At 36.7% G+C, this 19,674-nt stretch overlaps 1 protein-coding gene across 1 annotated transcript in view; it reads right to left on the bottom strand.

Moving 5' to 3' along the window:
• Positions 1-1,020: 1,020 nt before the first annotated feature.
• LOC105843003 (C3 and PZP-like alpha-2-macroglobulin domain-containing protein 8) overlaps positions 1,021-19,674 on the bottom strand; it is a 287,401-nt gene continuing 268,747 nt past the window's right edge. Inside the window, exons 15-26 of the mRNA XM_038011434.2 lie at positions 13,815-13,973; positions 12,837-13,034; positions 12,052-12,274; positions 11,126-11,414; positions 10,250-10,648; positions 9,717-9,826; positions 9,478-9,623; positions 8,571-8,763; positions 6,956-7,112; positions 6,309-6,460; positions 5,606-5,765; positions 1,021-5,303 (exon numbers count right to left, since the gene is read on the bottom strand). Of these exons, the coding sequence (XP_037867362.1) occupies positions 3,843-5,303; positions 5,606-5,765; positions 6,309-6,460; positions 6,956-7,112; positions 8,571-8,763; positions 9,478-9,623; positions 9,717-9,826; positions 10,250-10,648; positions 11,126-11,414; positions 12,052-12,274; positions 12,837-13,034; positions 13,815-13,973 (3,647 nt within the window). The 3' untranslated portion in view covers positions 1,021-3,842. The remainder of the gene's footprint in view (positions 5,304-5,605; positions 5,766-6,308; positions 6,461-6,955; positions 7,113-8,570; positions 8,764-9,477; positions 9,624-9,716; positions 9,827-10,249; positions 10,649-11,125; positions 11,415-12,051; positions 12,275-12,836; positions 13,035-13,814; positions 13,974-19,674) is intronic.

The raw sequence follows: 19,674 nt of genomic DNA, 5'->3' as shown, positions 1-19,674 counted from the left end.
TACTGATGATATTCGCATAGTGTTATTTCAGGGCGAACGAAACCTAAAAAGACAATGTAAGCTGCTCTTGTCTGCTTTCATATAGTAAGTTTGGAGCCTCTGGGTCTGCGGAGGGACTTCGGTTCCCTCTGTATTTTGTACCGCATGTTCCATGGGGAGTGTTCTGAGGAATTGTTCGAGATGATACCAACGTCTCGTTTTTACCATCGCACCGCCCGTCACCGGAGTAGAGTTCATCCATACTACCTGGAGCCACTGCGGTCATCCACAGTGCGTTTCCAGAGATCTTTTTTGCACACGTACCATACGGTTATGGAATGAGCTCCCCTCCACGGTGTTTCCCGAGCGCTATGACATGTCATTCTTTAGACGAGGCTTGTGGAGAGTATTAAGCGGTAAGCAGCGGCTTGGCTCTGCCCTTGGCATTGTTGAAGTCCATGGGCGACGGTAACCACTCACCATCAGGTGGGCCGTATGCTCGTCTGCCTAGAAAGGCAATAAAAAAAAAGGAAATAAAATAATTAATTAGTTGCATCTTTCGATTCCATCTTGCATGAACTAGTCCGTGCCATGTGTATGCAAATATTATGTGTTAAAACTGCTTTTACGGTTTAGTCTCGTTTTTTTTATTTTAGTAAAGTTTCATTTTATAATTTCTGCAGTTCAAATATTTTACAGTTTTCTTGGTCAGGGCCGAGTAAAAGTTGTTTGGATGATGTCCACGATTTGATCACTTCTATATAATTCGAAACTCTATAAAACACGACACGAAAAAGAAAAAAAGAAAAAAATATAAATATCTACAAATACTTCTACCTCTTATAAAAAATAAAAAATATAAATATCTACAAATACTTCTACCTCTTATTAACTGCATACATGTTTTTTTTTCAATTTCAAATAAACGTGATTCGATCGAACGATGAAACAATTCAATGAAGCATAGTGTTTGTTTTTTACGAAACTAGAAAATGTATCAATAGTATTCTCTGAGCGGGTTACAAAAATAATCAAAAACAGTTTGTTTATCAGTAATTTATTGTATCCTAATAGTTATTATTAATCTGTCAGTACATCGATTCATAGTTAGGGACTAGCTTAGTTTAGGAAAGCAAAGAAAATCTACCGTTGAAGGCTTCATACATTTCCAAAAATTGACGAGATTCTTCGGCGGAAGCACCTATTTGTATATTTTACATACTATGTTTTGACCTGAATTCAATTAGAAATATCTTATCATTAAAACTCGTCCATGGAGTCAGATAAATTACTTAATAAATAGAATAAGTTACTTAATTTGTATAGTCCTTAAATATATTTTTTAATTATCAATCACAACATCAAATAATTTAACATCGAGTTTTGCTTATCTTTAATGATTTACAACGGTGCGCTAAATCTTTAATGGCTCACCGCCAAATTATACTTAAGTAAATCACATATTTCATGTGAGTAAATTTTCAATATCTATATTAAATATATCGATTTTGAGTTAATGGAATCCAAATTATTGAAAATATGCCGGCAAAACAACAATTTTGTAGACTGGCTCTTTTGACTAAGGAAACGACGACATTTTTGTCAAAAATTTAAAAAAAAAAACATTAAACACTTTTTTACACTTTGTTACACTCTAGAAGACCATAAAAATTGTTTAAAAACACACATTTTTTACACGAATTTATGATTGGAGATACTAAATCATTTGTAGGTTTGTTTGTTTGTGTGTTGTTCGCATGCACATCATTCATAACTTTGAAAAGTTATCGTTGCTATTTCACTGAAGGTTTTTAGAATAATCTGGATCATACACACTCAACAGATACCGCTTGAGTCTAGTTTATTGTTCGAGGATTTATGTTTAAAGTGTAAATATAATATTAATAATATCTATATGGTAAACATTATGTTACCATTTCTGAATTCATGATTTCCTTTCGTTCTTTTAGAATGCAAATAATTATTTGATTTTGATTTTAACAGAAATAAATAATTCATTTCGCACACTTCAAAATTATTCTTGTAATATTAATATGTATGTATATCATGAATAATAATTAAAGAAGGTTCATTAATTATTAGCGTGACAATGGCATTAACTTTTTTGATTATTTATGGAATAAATTTTAATGAAACTCTGACCAGGACGGAAATCGAGAAAATCGATATAGCATAAGTTAGAAAATAATCAAATCTTGTTAAGTTAATAGAAACAAAATTATCGTAAAATTTACAATAGCATCAAATATAATAATTGTAAAAAATACAACAAGTACAAGTAAATCATTACGGACTGTACCCCTAAATGAATCATTAATTATGGTTTCTTTCATAATATTTAATCAGAAATTGGTATAAATAGAGAAACAAATCAATTTTTGGAATCACTGTCGACATTTTTTACAACTGGATTTATCAGTAGACTTACACATAAAACCGATACTGACTTACGTACGCGTCCAAGGCGTTTATTAAACTACACATTCATTGAAGGTCTATAAGCATCATTTAAGAGACTAAAAACGTAGGGTGCGATAAAAAAGGACTCGATCTACACAATTTACACACTAAACCTATTATTAGTATTCAAGAACTACGAAGAAAGATTATAACACAAAATTAACATCTATATGACGTTACTCTATGACTTAAGATTTGGCTTTGAATTTGTAAATCTACATTTATTGAAACAGATTATCGTTCGGCGCTTTTTGTGAGAAAATTTTATAATTAAAACTAGGACAGAGTGCCAGTTTCCGCCACTATACAAGAAAACAACTAAAATACCATCTTTTTTAGTATCAGACATGCCACGGTTTTTGACTAATTTCAGGATATCATTACGTCTGAGTTGTGGCAGTCAAATAGACTCAAAATCAAATACAGATTTACAATTTCAAATCGAAAAACAAACACAAAATACTAATAAAATCACACACAGCCTACTAATAAAATCATCTACGTATAAATTATCAACATCGTTCGTCTTATCATACGAAAAGATTTGATAACGTATAGAAGTAATTTCATTACAAGGTAATAAATACTAGCTACAAGATACTAAGATTATACGAATAGATACAGAAGATAGACGGATGGAAATTCTGGGGCATTAGCATAATATTACAGTTTAATCTAAAACACTAATACTTTACTATACTTTAGGATAAATTCTAGAAAAAATATATGAAAGAAACGTAGCGGTTCGATACATCGCCATCTAAGAATGTTTTGGCATCAATTTTAGAACTATTTACAGATTCAAGTAATTAAATTTTGGAATTAGAACCTATTGCTACGAACTACAATTAGGAAGGATAGATAGAGTAGGGTAATAGAAATATTCTTGTTAGTAATAGCAAATCTAGCTCCTCTACGCCTTTTGGGCTTCTACAAGCGAGGGAACATTTTTGGGAAACGCTCTTAATATTTTTCCATAGCCTAGTTACATCCCTAAAATTAGCTATTGATAGAAAATGTATTAGTTCGCTTATACAAATGAAAATTATCTAAAGATTAATAGGTACAATTCTACTGAGGCTTTGAGCAAGTGGGCGGTACTAATTTTAAATTTTCATTGTAGTCACAGCGCATTTATCTTAAAATAGGTACTTATTAAATCGTAATTATAATATCTTACGTCAAGTTATTTACAGTACACACGAGCTGCTTAAAAATTACTCAAACAATTAGTGCGGACACACCTAACAACAATAAAACGTGCATTAAGAATTGTCTTTAATTAATCATTACATTCATTACGCATTACAAATTGGCATGGTGGGTTACAAAAATATTTATATTCGTGAAGTCTTTGTGTCTTACACATTACATAGCAACGCTTACAGTAAACGATTGTCTTGTTCTAAATTAGTAACGTTTCGTGAGAGTCCGTTTATTTTATCCTGTGCATCATCAGAATGTGTGCCTTCCTTAAGCATCTCCCATAGGTTATTTTTGTTTAATATTTCAAAAGTACCCTTGTTTTCTGGAGCTATATCTGCTTTAGGATTCTTTGCTAGGGTTTTCGATGTCTCCGATATAGGGGTTGGAGGTAATTTGTGTATTTCTTTGTTTATAGACTTTAAGGGCTTCGCTTGGTATTTCTCTTGTAAATTATGTTTTTTAGTTTTGTTCCCCGAGTCTACTGGATGCGTTTCATTAGACGTTGTATTGTGTATGTTGGGTTTTTTGATCTGAGTAGCTGGTTTAGGTTTCTTTGTTCGATAATGCATGGATTGTATGTTGTTATTTGTTATTGCTGTTATAGTGTGAGGAATGTTCGATGCATTCAAATGTGATGAAGTGATTTTGTTCGTTTTTTTATGGGTATTATTATACGATTTCATTGCCGTTTTCGCATTAGTCACATTCAAATGTAAAATATGTTTTTCTTTTACTGTACTGTTTGCTTGCGTAGGAACTTTTTCAATAATGTTGTTTGAAATTCTAATCTTGTTGGCTGTCTTCGTAAAGTTCCTATGGTCAAGTGTTTTAATTTTTGTTACTGAACCATTAGTATAAAGTTGATGTATATTTTGGTTAATATTTGTTAGTGTCGCGTTCTCTATTGTGATTGGATGGTCCTTAGGTTTCGTGAAGAATTTTTCGTGTTTATCACCGTACGTAGCTTTTAGAGTACCCTTTCTACGCGACAACGGTTTGTTTTTAGCATCATCCAATTTCGTGAATAGTTCCGGCTTTATGTATTTTTGTACAATCAGCTCGCTGCTCACTTTCGCAATTATTGGTGCAATATCATTACTGATTTCCCGATCAGTAGACGTTTTAATGTATGTTAGAGTTGGTACAATTATTGGATCGTCAGTATTGTGTGCTTGACGTGTAAAATTATGAATTTTTGTAGTGTAATCTGTAGTTGGATTACTGGTCGTAAATGTTGAGTCTGTGGTACTGAATGTAGCTTCAGTAGTTGTTGTTGTTGTTGTATCTGTAGCACTCTCGGGGATTACAGTTGTGGTTTCAGGAATATCGGTGGTTTCCGGTTCGAAATGCTTTTTAAATTCGTAATCTCTACTACAAATTCGTCCACACTCACAAATATTATCGATGTTGGAGTTCGTTTTTAAACTAGCCAATTCAGTTTTATCGAACCAAGTTATGAAGTCGTCGTCGGTTATTCCCCTCAACAGCGGGCTTCCTGGACGAGCGTGGAAGAAGGTTTCGACTGCTAGATCGGGTCTTGTAGATGGATAGATTTTGGCAAATGCGGGCCGTAGACTGGTGATCACGAATTTGGATCTGGCTTCGTATGTGACGCACACAGGGCACGTGGAACTTATCTGTATATAGTACAAAAAGTATGAACAAATAAATACATTACATTGTTACTGATAATAAAATTAATACGAATTTAATTAAACAAGATATCTTTTTATTCGCAACAAGCTTTATTTAAAAATAGTCACACGTCGGAACCTTTATCTTTGTTTCATACGTGAACAAAATATTATAAAAAATATGACAGTAGTATTATATAGAGATCATGATTGGATAGCTCATGAATGTGTTTTATATCCAATATGTGGTATGTTAAATTTTTATGGGTATATAAATTTGGAATCGCAGAATAAGTCTTACTTACATTAGCGAAAACGAACCAAACAGATTCGCCTCTGGATCCATAGTGCAAATCCGCAAACGTAGCTCCATCCAATACGACCGGGTTTACCGTGTGCAGTTCGTAGCCAGAGAATAAAGATGATTCAAGGCGTATTATTCCGGATCTCTCTTTACCTTTCCACCTAAAAATTTGATACTGTTTTATTAAAATTCCAATAGGTCCTATTAATATACTAAACTTATCTCCTGAGTCCAAAGGTCGCGATTACCATTTTTTATTAAGTATTTGAAAAGCTACCCCTCTCAACGTGTACGATAACAATAATAGACCCGAAAGTCGTAATGTGGGTAGAGCTCCATAAGGTGAGCCGACTGTCCCGTGACGATCAAAGCAATGCGAGGGATAGAGGTGAGTAACAAGATCGGTCGTTGTGAGCTTTCGGCCAATGATGATGTTGAGGTTTTACTAATCATGGTAAACGTCAGGGGCATCGAGAAAATACATCATATCATTCATTTAAATAGGCTTATGATCTTACCGCCCACCTGTTGTTTAGTGACTATCGGAGATGACAAGAAAGGCTTAATTTGTAACATGGGATCGAAATCTTGATTAAATTGGAATAGTCAACTTTAAAATAGGGTTAGTATGCATCATAATATGAAATAGAAGGAATCTGTTAACAGTTTTGAAATCATCAGTATCAATCGAATAAGAAACCTACTTGAAACAAGTCTTGATAATTAAAGTGGGCAGTTTTCCTTGAAGATCTTCGATGGTGCTTCTCTCTGGGCGTATCTCTTCAATGATTGCGGCTTGTATGTTGAGCAACGCGTTTTCAGGTTTGGGCGTGTACGTCGAATACGCTATGGTTCCCTAAAAATAATCAAATTCCAAATGTATTTTGATGGTTAATAAGGCTCGGCGGTTTAGTTCAAACGTATGAAGCTTACTGGTGATAGGACGTCTTGTGAGTCCGCACGAGTAGGTACCACCACCCTGCCTATTTCTGCCGTGAAGCAGTAATGCGGTTCGGTTTGAAGGCTGGAGCAGCCGTTGTAACTATACTGAGACCTTAGAACTTATATCTCAAGGTGGGTGACGCATTTACCTTGTAGATGTCTATGGGCTCCAGTAACCACTTAACACCAGGTAAGCTGTGAGCTCATCCACCCATATAAGCAATAAAAAAAGCTATCCATATTATTTTCAACAAGTCGGGTATTCATAGATACCAAAGTTGGCTCCAGTCTTATTTTCCAACAGTATCCCGTAACTTGCGTAGGCTTCTGACATCAATCAAGTGGGACGTATGTTCTTCGGCCTCCGTAGAGGAATTAAAAATCTTTAAATTATCTTTTCATCCTTTACCTGGACAGTTGCGCAACCAGCTCCTGTAGCGTAGACGAAGACCTTCGTAGGGAGACCTGGCAGCTGCAAAGGACGCGGCGGAGTGCGAGCTCGAAGCTCCAACGTGTCTGTCAGTTCCATACCGGCAGTCGCTAAAGACACTGTCAAGGCTCGATGTCTAGAAAAGCAAATGTGGCGAGTTATATACATGGTTTTGCTGTAAAAACCTTTTAGCAAATACACAGTAAAGTTTTTGAAGTGAAAACTTCTTTAGAATCGTTGTGATTTCAAACCGGATGCAACGGAAAAAACGACAGGTAAGAGACACAAATACAAAAATGTGTAGGATGAAGCCAGCAAAGAATGAGACAGAAATATACATACTATTTAATACAGCGCCATCTGTGAGATTTTTTAATACTAACGTGTGTATGAAAGCTCTTGTAGTGAATTTTAATTTAGGATTATACGTGAAATTAAAATATCAATTCACAGAGGATGCTACCTGACAATTATTTACTAATGACAAAATTTTACATATACTTAAGACGTTTAGGCTAATTGTATTTTAATTTTGGAAGGTTTCACTTCTACCACGTGTGAATTGCACACATTTTATTTTTTTTGTTTGAGTTTAATGTTCATGCGAATGCCGTAGTATTTGAACTGCTTCGTCTGCTGTTCATAATAACAAAATAAATGACTGGGAAAAAATCACGCGCGGTCATTTGGTCCCGAATTAGGATTCCCTGTATTATGAGTGACAATCTATGGGTAAAAAAGGGTGACAATCTCGAAAGACCTCTCATCACCGGCAAAGTGGAAGGAAAGAGGCCTAATGGGTGTAGTCTCATGCGTTGGTCCGGTCAGATTAAGACAACTATGGAATCCAGCATCAATGTCGCTATCCACTGCGCGGAGGACGGAAGTGAATGGAGGAACATAGTCCTAACAAAAGTACTCCGTAAAAGTCACGACCTTCAGAACTGAGGAATACGACGCACGGAGGTGTTATGGATACCAGAGACTGACAAACATTAAGTATGTAAGTTTACATGTAAATGTAGGTATATTGATAATAAACACCCAGATAGAGGGCAAACAAAGCTGTTCTTCACACGAAACTGCCCGATGTGGGATTCGAACCCCCGACCTTCAGCGCAACTATTCAGCTAGATCTAGAACTAGGTCAGTTATTAATGAAAGTAAATAAACCGTTTTTAACTTGGTTTAAGTAAGCATTCATGAAGTTTACTTAAACCAAATTAGAAAGGTTCGATAATTCACCCAACATAGGTAAATTACGCTTAGGCAGTGAATTGAGCTAAACATTGAACAAATCTTTTTTAATAGACCAAAATTTATAACCATTGGACTTTAAGGCGTTTATAAATTTCCAAGTCATTTAGAAGTCTTCAAATTGTTAAAAAATAGCCTGAAATATTTCGTTAAAAGGTGAGTCGACAATGAATATAAATATTATAGAAAAAATCAAAATGTCTCCGTGAAACTCAACCTCGCAGGGATTCAAAATTATTCGCGACACAAACACCAGCCAATCTAAACGGCTACCTCGTATCCATAGTGATTGTTGTTGGTTTCAGAAATTACAAACATCTCAGAATCTGTGCATTACCTATCATGAGCCAAGGCAGCGTACTGAGCCGCAGCTTTTGTAGCGACATAAGCCAGACTCGGGTGTCGCTGTAGTGTGGAAGCGCGGTAGTAAAGGAACCTGGCAGCGGCTTCTCCTTCCGCTAGTGCTCCTCTCGCACAAGCAGCAAGAAGCACCCGAACACCAGCCACGTATTGCTCCATTGTCACCGCCTCTGTAACCGGATGCCGCGAACAAATTCAACCTTATAATAATTATTTCGTAGATATTAACAAGCTGATTGGGTAAGACCCTGTTGTCATATCAAGCGATGCGGCTAAATTCAGATCCAAGTCTGCGGTAGCTGCCAGTTTATTCAGGTAAGTTTCTGATAGGTACCTCAAGATTCCGGAACCTACAATAATTTTTTATTGTTTTTTTTTATTGCTTAAATGGGCGGAAGAGCTCACAGCCCACCTGATGTTAAGTGGTTACTGGAGCCCATAGGCATCTACAACGTAAATGCGCCACTCACCTTGAGATATAAGTTCTAAGGTCTCAGTATAGTTACAACGGCTACCCTACCCTTCAAACCGAAACGCATTACTGCTTCACGGTAGAAATAGGCAAGGCGGTGGTACCTACCCGTCCGGACTCACAAGAGGTCCTACCACCAGTACTATAAAAATGTAGTATGGTGTAACAAAACTCGTTGTGAGCTAAAATGAGTGAGTTCTACCGCGAAACCCCGTACATTTCAGTTAGGGCCAAGGTATAAAGGTTTAATTAAAAAATTGGGTTGAGGGCTAAGTTCAAGTATAAAGGTTTAATTAAAAGAAATAGTTTCGTCCGTTCGTTTTTGTTACGCTAAAGCTATCACATGTACTATAAGCCTACTGGAAGGATATTCAAACAGGGGTATTCAAGTTGTATTAAAAAAGTCACGCACCATAAGAAGTGGTCTTAATATTTCTAGATGTTTCTTCCAACAGCCAGTCTGCGGCATCTTTTCTAGGAGCCGGCCAACCGAATTCGCCCTCTTCCGTTGTCGAAGCGTTCCTAAGTATCAGCAACGCGTCTGGAACCACGGGACTCCTTAAAGAAACATAAGTTTTTGTGTAAAATTTTTTTTTAAATAGTTTATAAAACGCAACGCACAGACAATGCTATGTATAAATACAAAGTTACCTTGCAAGTACCAACGCTAAAACTGTGGCAGCTAATGCGGCTGGTGAAGTCAAGTTACGCAAATTCTTCTCTAAATATTTTTCAGCTTTTTGAGCAACGTTTGCGTCCCTCTGTAAAATATTACCACTTCATTCATACGATTCAATGATTTTTGTTTGATGCTATTGATGAGTATAGAAAAAAAACTCTTTCACTGTAGTAATTTCTTCCTAGGGATCTTGAAGATATACATAATTGTAAAATACGGTGTTTCTTGCTCGGTGTTTCCCGAGCTCTATGACATGTCCTTCTTCAAACAAGGTTTTTGGAGAGTACTTAACGGACAGGCAGCAATTTGGCTCTGCCCCTGGCATTACTATAGTCCATGGGCGACAGTAACCACCTCACCATCAGGTGGGCCTTATGCTCGTCTGCCTAAAAGGGCAATAAAAAAAATTTATTAAAATATTTGAATTCGTCATTAATATTGAGTTTTAAAATAGCTAGACTTGCGAATGAGATTTACCATTCGTTTGTTAGTTTAATATCAATACCTGATTTTCAACTCCAACTTCTAGCAGAGTAGCCAGCGTTTCAGCAGTCACTTCGACTCTTCTTTCCCATTCGATTTCGTCTTGAGTCATATTCCCATCTCTATCATAATAGTAATACTCGTTAACATCAATTTCTTGTTCAGTTCCATTAACTTTTTTCATCTCAACTGGGTAATAGTCCACTTCCTTGTCAGCTACCATGGGCGTGAACGAACCGTCTGGATTTTGTCGATTCTGAATCCATTTCTTGATGTTTTGAAGAAGTTCGGGGTCCACCGGGTAGTATGATTGTATTTTGGTGAGTATCTCTAATATTTTTATTGTCGACAGATGACTACTCATTGCGGGATGGTCACTGAACGAGTTGTCGCTTTTACGGAACGATAGTAGGACCTGGACCTGGAAATAATTTGTTTGATTGATTAATATTTTCCATTAACAGCGTGTCGTTATAGAAGAATACCAGGGAGCTCTGCCAACAACTTTGACGTTTGAGATCGAAATTTCAATTGATTTTATACTCTTGAAATAAAAACGCAAGAATTTTTTTTTTGTTTTTAAAATGTATATTGAGATTTCGATTTACGGCTTAGATTATCTGTAGAATCTGTTGACTACTGAGACTATACCTGTGCTATTCTAAACAGTTTATTTAAATTGCAATGAATTGGAGAATGGCTATTAAATTAGATTTTTTTATGAATATGGCTTTGAACAAATGAGTTACTGGTAAATTACCATTAGCAGGCCTTTTACAATATAATATCTGGTCGCCATTTTGAATTTTGTTTCAGCTTCAACAGTTTCATTAAAATTAGCTTTTGTCATCTATACAAAAGGATTAAAAATAAAGGAACTAAAGAAACTAGTACTGACTTGTTCCGGCAACTTCTTCAATATCTTTTCTCTTTCGGAATCCTCGACTAAGTGAGGTATGTGCTCCAAAGCTAACAACGGTGCTAAGCTAGCCGAGGCTGCCGAAAGTTGCGAATCTCTCCATACATCTGCCCATTGATCAGTGGAATCTGTCTGAAGACTGTACAGAGGCAGATGAAGACCTCCCGAGACTAGAAGAGTTCCGCTTGCTGAACCAGGAACTACGCCTCGAGGTAAGCCGAGCTCTAGAACTTGCGAGAAGCCGGCTTCTTCATTGAAGTTCCAAATTCTGTAAAGCGAGAAAACCATATTTTTATTGAGCTATATGAGTACTTGTCAAGCTCACGATTCATCTAGTTTAAAAGGGTACCGGAATCGGATGAACAAAAGTGAAAACCACTTTCAGATATCGTATTTTTTATTACTTGGACTTATGAACGGGCTCTTGACCTACCTGGGTTACGTGGTTAGCAGAGCCCAAACACATTAACCACTTATGTAAATGCTGCCACACACTTTAAAACATAAGTTATAAATCTCATTTCTATAGTACAACGGCTGCCCCACCCTTAATTTCGAAACGCATTACTGGTACCCATGTGGACTCACAAAATGCCCAGCTGCTAATAAAGATACAATATCAATTGTAGTAGTTCGCAACAGGGATGTATAGACGTAATGTGGACATTAGATGCTATGGATAGCATCTTACCTCATACTGATTATTCGCGAACTCAATTTTTATTTATTTATTTTTTAATGCCCTTGTAGGCAGACGAGCATACGGCCCACCTGATGGTGAGTGGTTACCGTCGCCCATGGACTTCAGCAATGCCAGGGGCAGAGCCAAGCCGCTGCCTACCGCTGAATACTCTCCACAAATAAAATATCTCCTTAAATAAAATATAAAATATTGTAATAAAAACCTGAAATCCGCTTTGTCTCCCCACAGTGCACTGAAACCGACGTATTTGATCCTCATATCTGACGCCAATGGCCACACGAGAAGTCTTCTCTGCGAGGGTGATGCACCGCGCCCCACCGATACACTTCCTCCTTCCCACCACACCCACCACGCGCACCAGCCCGAACTGCCACACTCTTCATCGCTTTCAGTTTGTTCTGCGCTCGCTAGGTGGACATCGTATCCTGAAAAGAAGGCAATTGATAGTTTTTGTTACATAAAACTTGGTTTCGCAAAGGATTAAGTAAGGCAAGGATAGCGTTTGTAAATGTTATTATTAATATGGTTATGTTAAAAACGCGGTTATGTTTGTTTATAATCATATGACGCACATAAAAATTGAGATAATTGTTCAATGAATTAGGTCATTTGATTAGAATTAAATCACTTATTTTGTAAAAAACTCAATTTTAAGTACACATTTTAAGGTAGGCAGCGGCTTGGCTCTGTCCCTGGCATTGCTGAAGTCCATGGGCGACGGTAACCACTCACCATCAGGTGGGCCGTAAGCTCGTCTGGCTACAAGGGCTATAGAAAAAAAAAATGATCACCTGTCGAATGCGTTGAATTTGTGAATTGGTGTTTATTGTAAAATAAAGGTGAGTACAGGCCAATACCAATATTACGTCTATTAGGTATAGGAGACTAAGATAACGGAAAGTTCACACGTTTTTTTGGTTGTACGATATTCAATTACACTGTTCTCTTCGTTTCTTCTAGTTTACAAATATTAAATATTGAACGCACCGTGTCGGCCTTTAGCTATCCACACACGACTTCTTTCGAACACAACTCGATACATGTCATCGGAAGGTTCTCTGATGGCCGATAGGGCAACATGGGCGGCACCCTGAGCTCTGAGTTCCAGTACGAGACCCGCTCTATTCCTCGGGGCAGCCACCCACTGCCACTCCCAGGACCCCCTGGATGAAACAGCTAAGTGCTCTGAAAATTTTAATAAATTCAATAAACCTCGTTAGGTAAATATACGGATCGCCTCTACTAGTTACTTGATGGAAATTGGTATTTACGTAGCTGCTGCTCATAAAACAACTCTTTTTATATCCCAGTGAAACGATATATCGCATCTACTAGCTATTTTTGAGGGAATGTTCATATGTAACTAACAATCAATGTTATTTAGCCTTACATCAAAATCCGTGGTCTCGCATACATGTCGTTGTGGATTTTTTCATTAAAATAGCTTTATAACTTTTTTTCCATTGCTTAGATGGGTGGACGAGCTCACGGTCCATCAGATTTTAAGTGGTTACCGGAGCCCATAGACATATACAACGTAAATGCCGCAACCTACCTTGAGATATAAGTTCTAAGGTCTCAGTATAGTTACAACGGCTACTCCACCCTTCAAACTGAAACGCATTAGTGCCTCACGGCAGAAATAGGCGCGGTGGTGGTACCTACCCGTGCAGACTCACAAGAGGTCCTACCACCAGTGATTACGCAAATTATAATTTTGCCGGTTTGATTATTATTACACGACGTTATTCCTTTAACGTGGAAGTCAATCGTGAACACTTGTTAAGTACGTATTTCATTAGAAAAATTGGTACCCGCCAGCGGGATTCGAACACCGATGCATTGCTAAATACGAATGCACTGGACGTCTTATCCTTTAGGCCACGACGACTTCAAAACTGACTGTTCAATCGCAACGTTATTTTTCTTTGTCTACTTGAAATCCAAATGACGTTTAGAACTTGCCGTTAGCACAAAAGTAGGCACTCTGTGTATCGCTACGGTGAAGGCCCTCGGGAAGTACCAAAACACTGGCGGATCGGATCACGGAACCAACCAAAGTTTCATTGTTGAATGATGTATAGGACACGGAGCAGTTGTCGGCGCTGTAGCCCGTAACCTCAACTAGAAACAAAAGAAGAAAAAAATACGTTAATTGTCTATAAAGTAGTTAGTAACTACGAACGGTAGTTTTACATTATAACGTCAGTAGCAGAACTGTTCGAACGACTAGCTCTGACGTCACGCGAGAAGAGAGATAAATGTGTCACAAGCCAACTCTCGGGCCGATCGTGCCTCTCTCTCGCTTGCACGTTCAAGCTCAGGCGGAACGTGACACTTTTTCGTGCGCGCAGCCGGTTCATCGATTTATAAGATGTTACACGTCAGCAATCATTAAACCAACTCGGATTAATTTGTATGAACCTCTAACGACAAAAACAAGAAATCTGGCAAAAAGCATAATAATATATTCAAATATTAAAGGAGGTCACGACGCAATTGAGGATTATCGACGCAAGGAGGGGAGAACGTTCAAATGTCAAATTCGAAATTTGGCTCATTTGCCTAAGAAACAAAAATACGAAATCGTTAAAAGATTTCTCTGTATAGGCGTTTTTTGAATATTAAAAAAATCACTATCCTTGAATATAATATATATCAGTATCAATAAATATAGCGACATGATAATAGGATAGGATAGGATAGGATCGGATAGGACAAAGTTATTAAATTATTGTTGTTGGATGCTTGGGTTTCTTGAATAAAACTCCCACAATCGATTTTGTGCTTGTATTTCCTTTATACAGTGTTTTTCTTGATTTTTACATTGCGAACAAGTTAAATCAGCACGGCCATTAATTGAAGTGTGTTAAAATTGTGTCGGTGAACATAAATAAAATTTCAATATTGCTCAGTAAAATTTCGTAGGCGTTAACAATTGTGTTTTTATGAATCCTTGACAAGCATGATAAACTTTAATTTAATACGTCCCTTCACTGTGGATGAAAATGACGTTCGAAGATTTCGTTACACACATACATTTAGGTGAAGCTAATAAATAAATAATAATAATAAAAATAATAAGGCTTCTTTATGCCATAAAAAATAATTAATAACAATAATTTCCTAAACAAGTAAATAAAAATAATAATTGACAACTTAATTAGAATTTAGATTAAAATTAGTGCCTTAAATTAAATCTAAATATTGATAAATTTACATTATTTTTGTACGGAGCTCCCCGGTTAAAGCCTCCTCTAAGGTACACCACTTTTTGGAGTTTACTCCTTTAGAATCGATTTACATATATAGGCCCGGGGTATGAAAATTATGGGGACCAAAATCGTACTAGCATGTCACACGAAATGCGTTATGCGCCTGATTGGCTCCTGATTGCGTGATGCGTGCGCGCGCCAATCAGGAGCCAACGCGCGGCCGCGTTATCGCAGGTGACGCCGGGCTGCTGCGCCGGCAGTCCGCCACAAAGCCTCGTACTGATCGCGCGTTTCTCTCATTATTGTATTTTCATATATTTGTTAGTCGTTTGTTTTGTGTCTCGTTAATTTGTTAATAATCTGTAGTGTATCGTGTTGTCGTAATATAGAACTATTTCTCGTATTGTTTCGTTTAATTTTTTATATCCAGTAAACTCCAGTCGTGCGTCGGAGCGGACACACACACTTTTTTTTCTATCATTGGCGGTGTTAAGCCAATATTTACCAGCCATTGTTACAATTTTGTCTAAATAAATAAATAGAAGCATGTTAAAAATCTGTTCGTTCTCCGAACGTCTAAATATTCTCCGGTAGCATCGCGTTTCCATTAAATTGTTATTCGGCGATCTAGACTGAATCAATCTCCGAAATCCAAGTACCGTACCATCAAAAGTTTACGGTGAGACGTAAACCATATTAGATTTTATGTCATCGACCGCTCCGACCTATACATGTTTCTTTAACACCAAGCCACGAACTCTCAATAATTATCCAATTTTCTTTTAACCCAAATATATAGCTGACATGTGTACGACCTGCAATTATTTGGTATGGAGAAAATTAGGAAAGATGCCGTTTTAAAAGGCTCCGAATTAATGAAAATGATCATCAATTATTATCTTGTCTAAATTTTAAATATATAATATAATAAATTGTGGAGCTCAGTGCAAGCATTGATTTTTTGATTTTGTGTGATAAAGAGTGTATTTTTGGGTATATTGGAAAGTATTTACCTATATTTGAAATAGCAATAGCTATATCGTCATCTGTTTATGAACCGTTTTTTTTTTGGTCCGTAGCTATTTAAAAGTTTCGGTTGTTATCGGTTTGTTCGGTCCGAATCCGTTTCAGTGATTATGGTCGGATTTCTGAGCTATTACTTAAATTATCACCGATTGTCTATATTGAATAGCGTTGTCAAGGATAATTGATCCGATTTAAAGATCATTAAAGATATCATTGAAACATTAAAAAAGATTTCGTAATATTTTAGTATTGTTTTCGGTGCAAAATAAAATATTTTTAATATAATAAAAAAACAAAAGATGGTTTTTATGTTCTTCACTTATTGTGAGTCATTTAATCTTAATTGTTCCCTCACTGCTGAGGGCTCGCGACCACGTGTGACTTTCCTCCACAGTGTTCGATCATGGGTGACATGGACCGCATAGAATAGACAACTACCAACCGGTTTCTTAACCAGATTTATTGACCATGAGTCATCGACATGATAATTAAAACGACTTGTACGGTGTTTTAATAATTTCTATTTATAGTTTCTGACGTTTGGAGTATCTTTCCAACGGTTTATCCCAAAACTTGTTCTAAAGTTTGTCCCCGCTACATGCCAAATTGGCGGTAACCGCGATCTTCGGGTCTCTCGTTTGACTACCCGAAGCCCACCTAGGTTGAGCCGCCAATTCATAACAACTTGATACCCTGTTTGTAAAACTGATTATTGGGTATGTGCTCCCCATTCATTGTAACTTATGCAGAAAACTGAAACAGCGCTTAGCCAGATATTAAACAAATGAGTCAAGAAGTTCTAATTACTATACGTAACACAAACCATTTCTTAATATACAGCGACACCTACTTTTTGAGTTGCCAAGGAAATTATGGTACCAATAGTATTAATGGAAAATCGGATTATTTTTCTAATAGATAATTATAAAAATACAAATTCTATTATAATTAAATCAAATAAAAGATTAAAATACTCTATCGAAAGTATAAAAAAAAAAAAAATCGGTACGATCTAAATGTGCTTTGGACATTGTTGATTTTAAACAAAACTATTTCTATGTCCATTAACTGATTGATTAAACTTCAGTCAGGTATTTTTTATTCTAACGCTAATTCCATTTTTAACCATTCTACAGTCGTATTATATAAATGTATTAATATTCAGTTTGATTCTATTTTAAAACGATAATGGGCACATGACTTAACATACCTGTATCTAAGCGGCTATCGATGCTTTTAGACTCCATAATGTGAATATCATTTTTTTTAATTGCCTAGATGAGTGGATGAGCTCATAGCCCATCTGGTGTTAAGTGGTTACTGGAGCCCATGGACATCTACAACGTAAATGCGCCACCCACCTTGAGATACAGGTTCAAATGCGCCACCCTTCAAACCGAAACGCATTACTGCTTCACGGCAGAAATAGGCAGTGTGGTGATGATACCCACCCGCGCGGACTCACAAGAGGTCCTACCAACAGTAATTACGCAAATTATAATTTTGCGGGTTTCATTTTTATTACACTATGTTATTCCTTCACCGTGGAAGTTAATCGTGAACATTTGATTACGTATTTCATTAGAAAAGTTGATACCCGCCTGAGATTCGAACACCGGTGCATCGCTCAACACAAATGCACCGGTCGTCTTATCCGTTAGGCCAAAAAAACTTCATAATTCCAAACGAATATAAGAAAATACAAAAAACAACAAATACAGGAAACGTTTAGTTAAGAGGAATAGTTGCGTTTTGGCAGCCATATGAGATATAGAAATGGAAATGAAAGTAATATATTTTTTTTTATTGCTTAGATTGGTGGACGAGCTCACAGCCCACCTGGTGTTAAGTGGTTACTGGAGCCCATGGGCATCTACAACGTAAATGCGCCACCCACCTTGAGATATAAGTTCTAAGATCTCAGTATAGTTACAACGGCTGCTCCACCCTTCAAACCGAAACGCATTACTGCTTCACGGCAGAAATAGGCAGGGCGGTGGTACCTACCCGCGCGGACTCACAAGAGGTCCTACCACCAGTAATTACGCAAATTATAATTTTGCGGGTTTCAATTTTATTACACGATGTTATTCCTTCACCGTGGAAGCCAATTGACAAATTGATTGATTCTTCCTTAAACGTATTATAAAGAGTGAGAAAGTATTGCTAGAGTTTTATTTCTCTTGTAGCATGTGGCCCATGGATGGAGACTAGTTATTGTCGCTCATGGACGACAGGAATTTAAGAGCCACAAGCAAGCAACTGCATACCACCGAGAAATCTTCACAAACCTCGTTCTAAGAAAGACATTTCGTAGTGGGAGGAAAATTAATTCCAAAGCCAGACCGTACGTGACGAAAAATATATCTGGAAATGCACTGTAAATGAGCACAGTGGTTCTTGGTACTTTGTTATAAATGATGGGATCTTCTCAAACAATTCCTCAGACCATTCCTCATGGAATGTACAAAGCACACAGAAGTTCTTCTGTAGACCCAGAGGTTCCGAATGATCCGTGAGCATAACATTATCCATAATCCGAATGGCCATCTTTTTTATGGGGGTAAGTGTCAATTTTGAGTAGCGAACAAACTACACTGATATACTAACCATTAAAAAGTGTGTTTTCATGTGCACGATAAATATATTTTTTGTAATCAGATGTTATTTAAAAATAGATTGTATCAATTTCATCAATAATCTATATTCTTATTTTACGCGGTACAGAAAATTAAATTATTAGATTGAAATAAAAGATTGATAATTTGAGAATTTTCCATGATAATTATCAAAACATCCGCAGTCAATTTTTTTTAATACCAATAATCATATTAAAATATTATATAATCCATAGTGTACAGTAAAGCATTTGTATACCTAAACCTACATTTTACTTTCTGAAAACATTAATTTCGGAAATGTTCACCTTTAAATTATTATGCATCCGTATCATTTACAATGAATAATAGTAGTACATTACCTTTTTAAGCTACGCAAATTATCCCGCTGCCCCTAAGTCAGTCAAGAATGTTCTTAAACATGCCTTTTTATTATATTAAGTAAATTGGGTTTTTAATTCACGACAGTTTCTTTAATTAGTCTCAGCGTCTGTCCAATTAACATAATAATATCAACGCTGTTTGCTTATAGTTTATGGAAAATAATGTAATTTCGCTGTAAAACATAAATTTAAATTAATATTTTAGGAATATAAATGACTTTAATAACATACAATATGTCTGATTAAATATGTGTTAGCTGAAAACAATTCTCCAATAATACTGCAAAAGGTGGGTAGATTGACATGGATATTAACATTGGCTATGACCGCTTTAATTGTTTGTTAACAAATAACGGTTAGGTGTCCTTGCCCTGGTTTGGAGCAACCTGGAGATTGGGCGTCGGGCGAGAGTGCAGGGGAGTCGTTTAGTTGGCTTTTACCATTTTCGGTCGTGGTCATCACCTTTCATCTTCAGCCAATAAGTTCCACATATCCTCGAGAGAGGGAGCCACGTAAGAAATCCGTCCCCCACCAGAGAAAAAGGGGTTTTTTATTTATTTATTTTGATTACTTAGATGGGTGG

Source organism: Bombyx mori, chromosome 6 (genome assembly GCF_030269925.1).
Source record: "Bombyx mori chromosome 6, ASM3026992v2".
NCBI classification, from domain to species: domain Eukaryota; kingdom Metazoa; phylum Arthropoda; class Insecta; order Lepidoptera; family Bombycidae; genus Bombyx; species Bombyx mori.
Note: the sequence above shows the minus strand (reverse complement) of the source record. Positions and strands in the feature narration are given on the sequence as shown.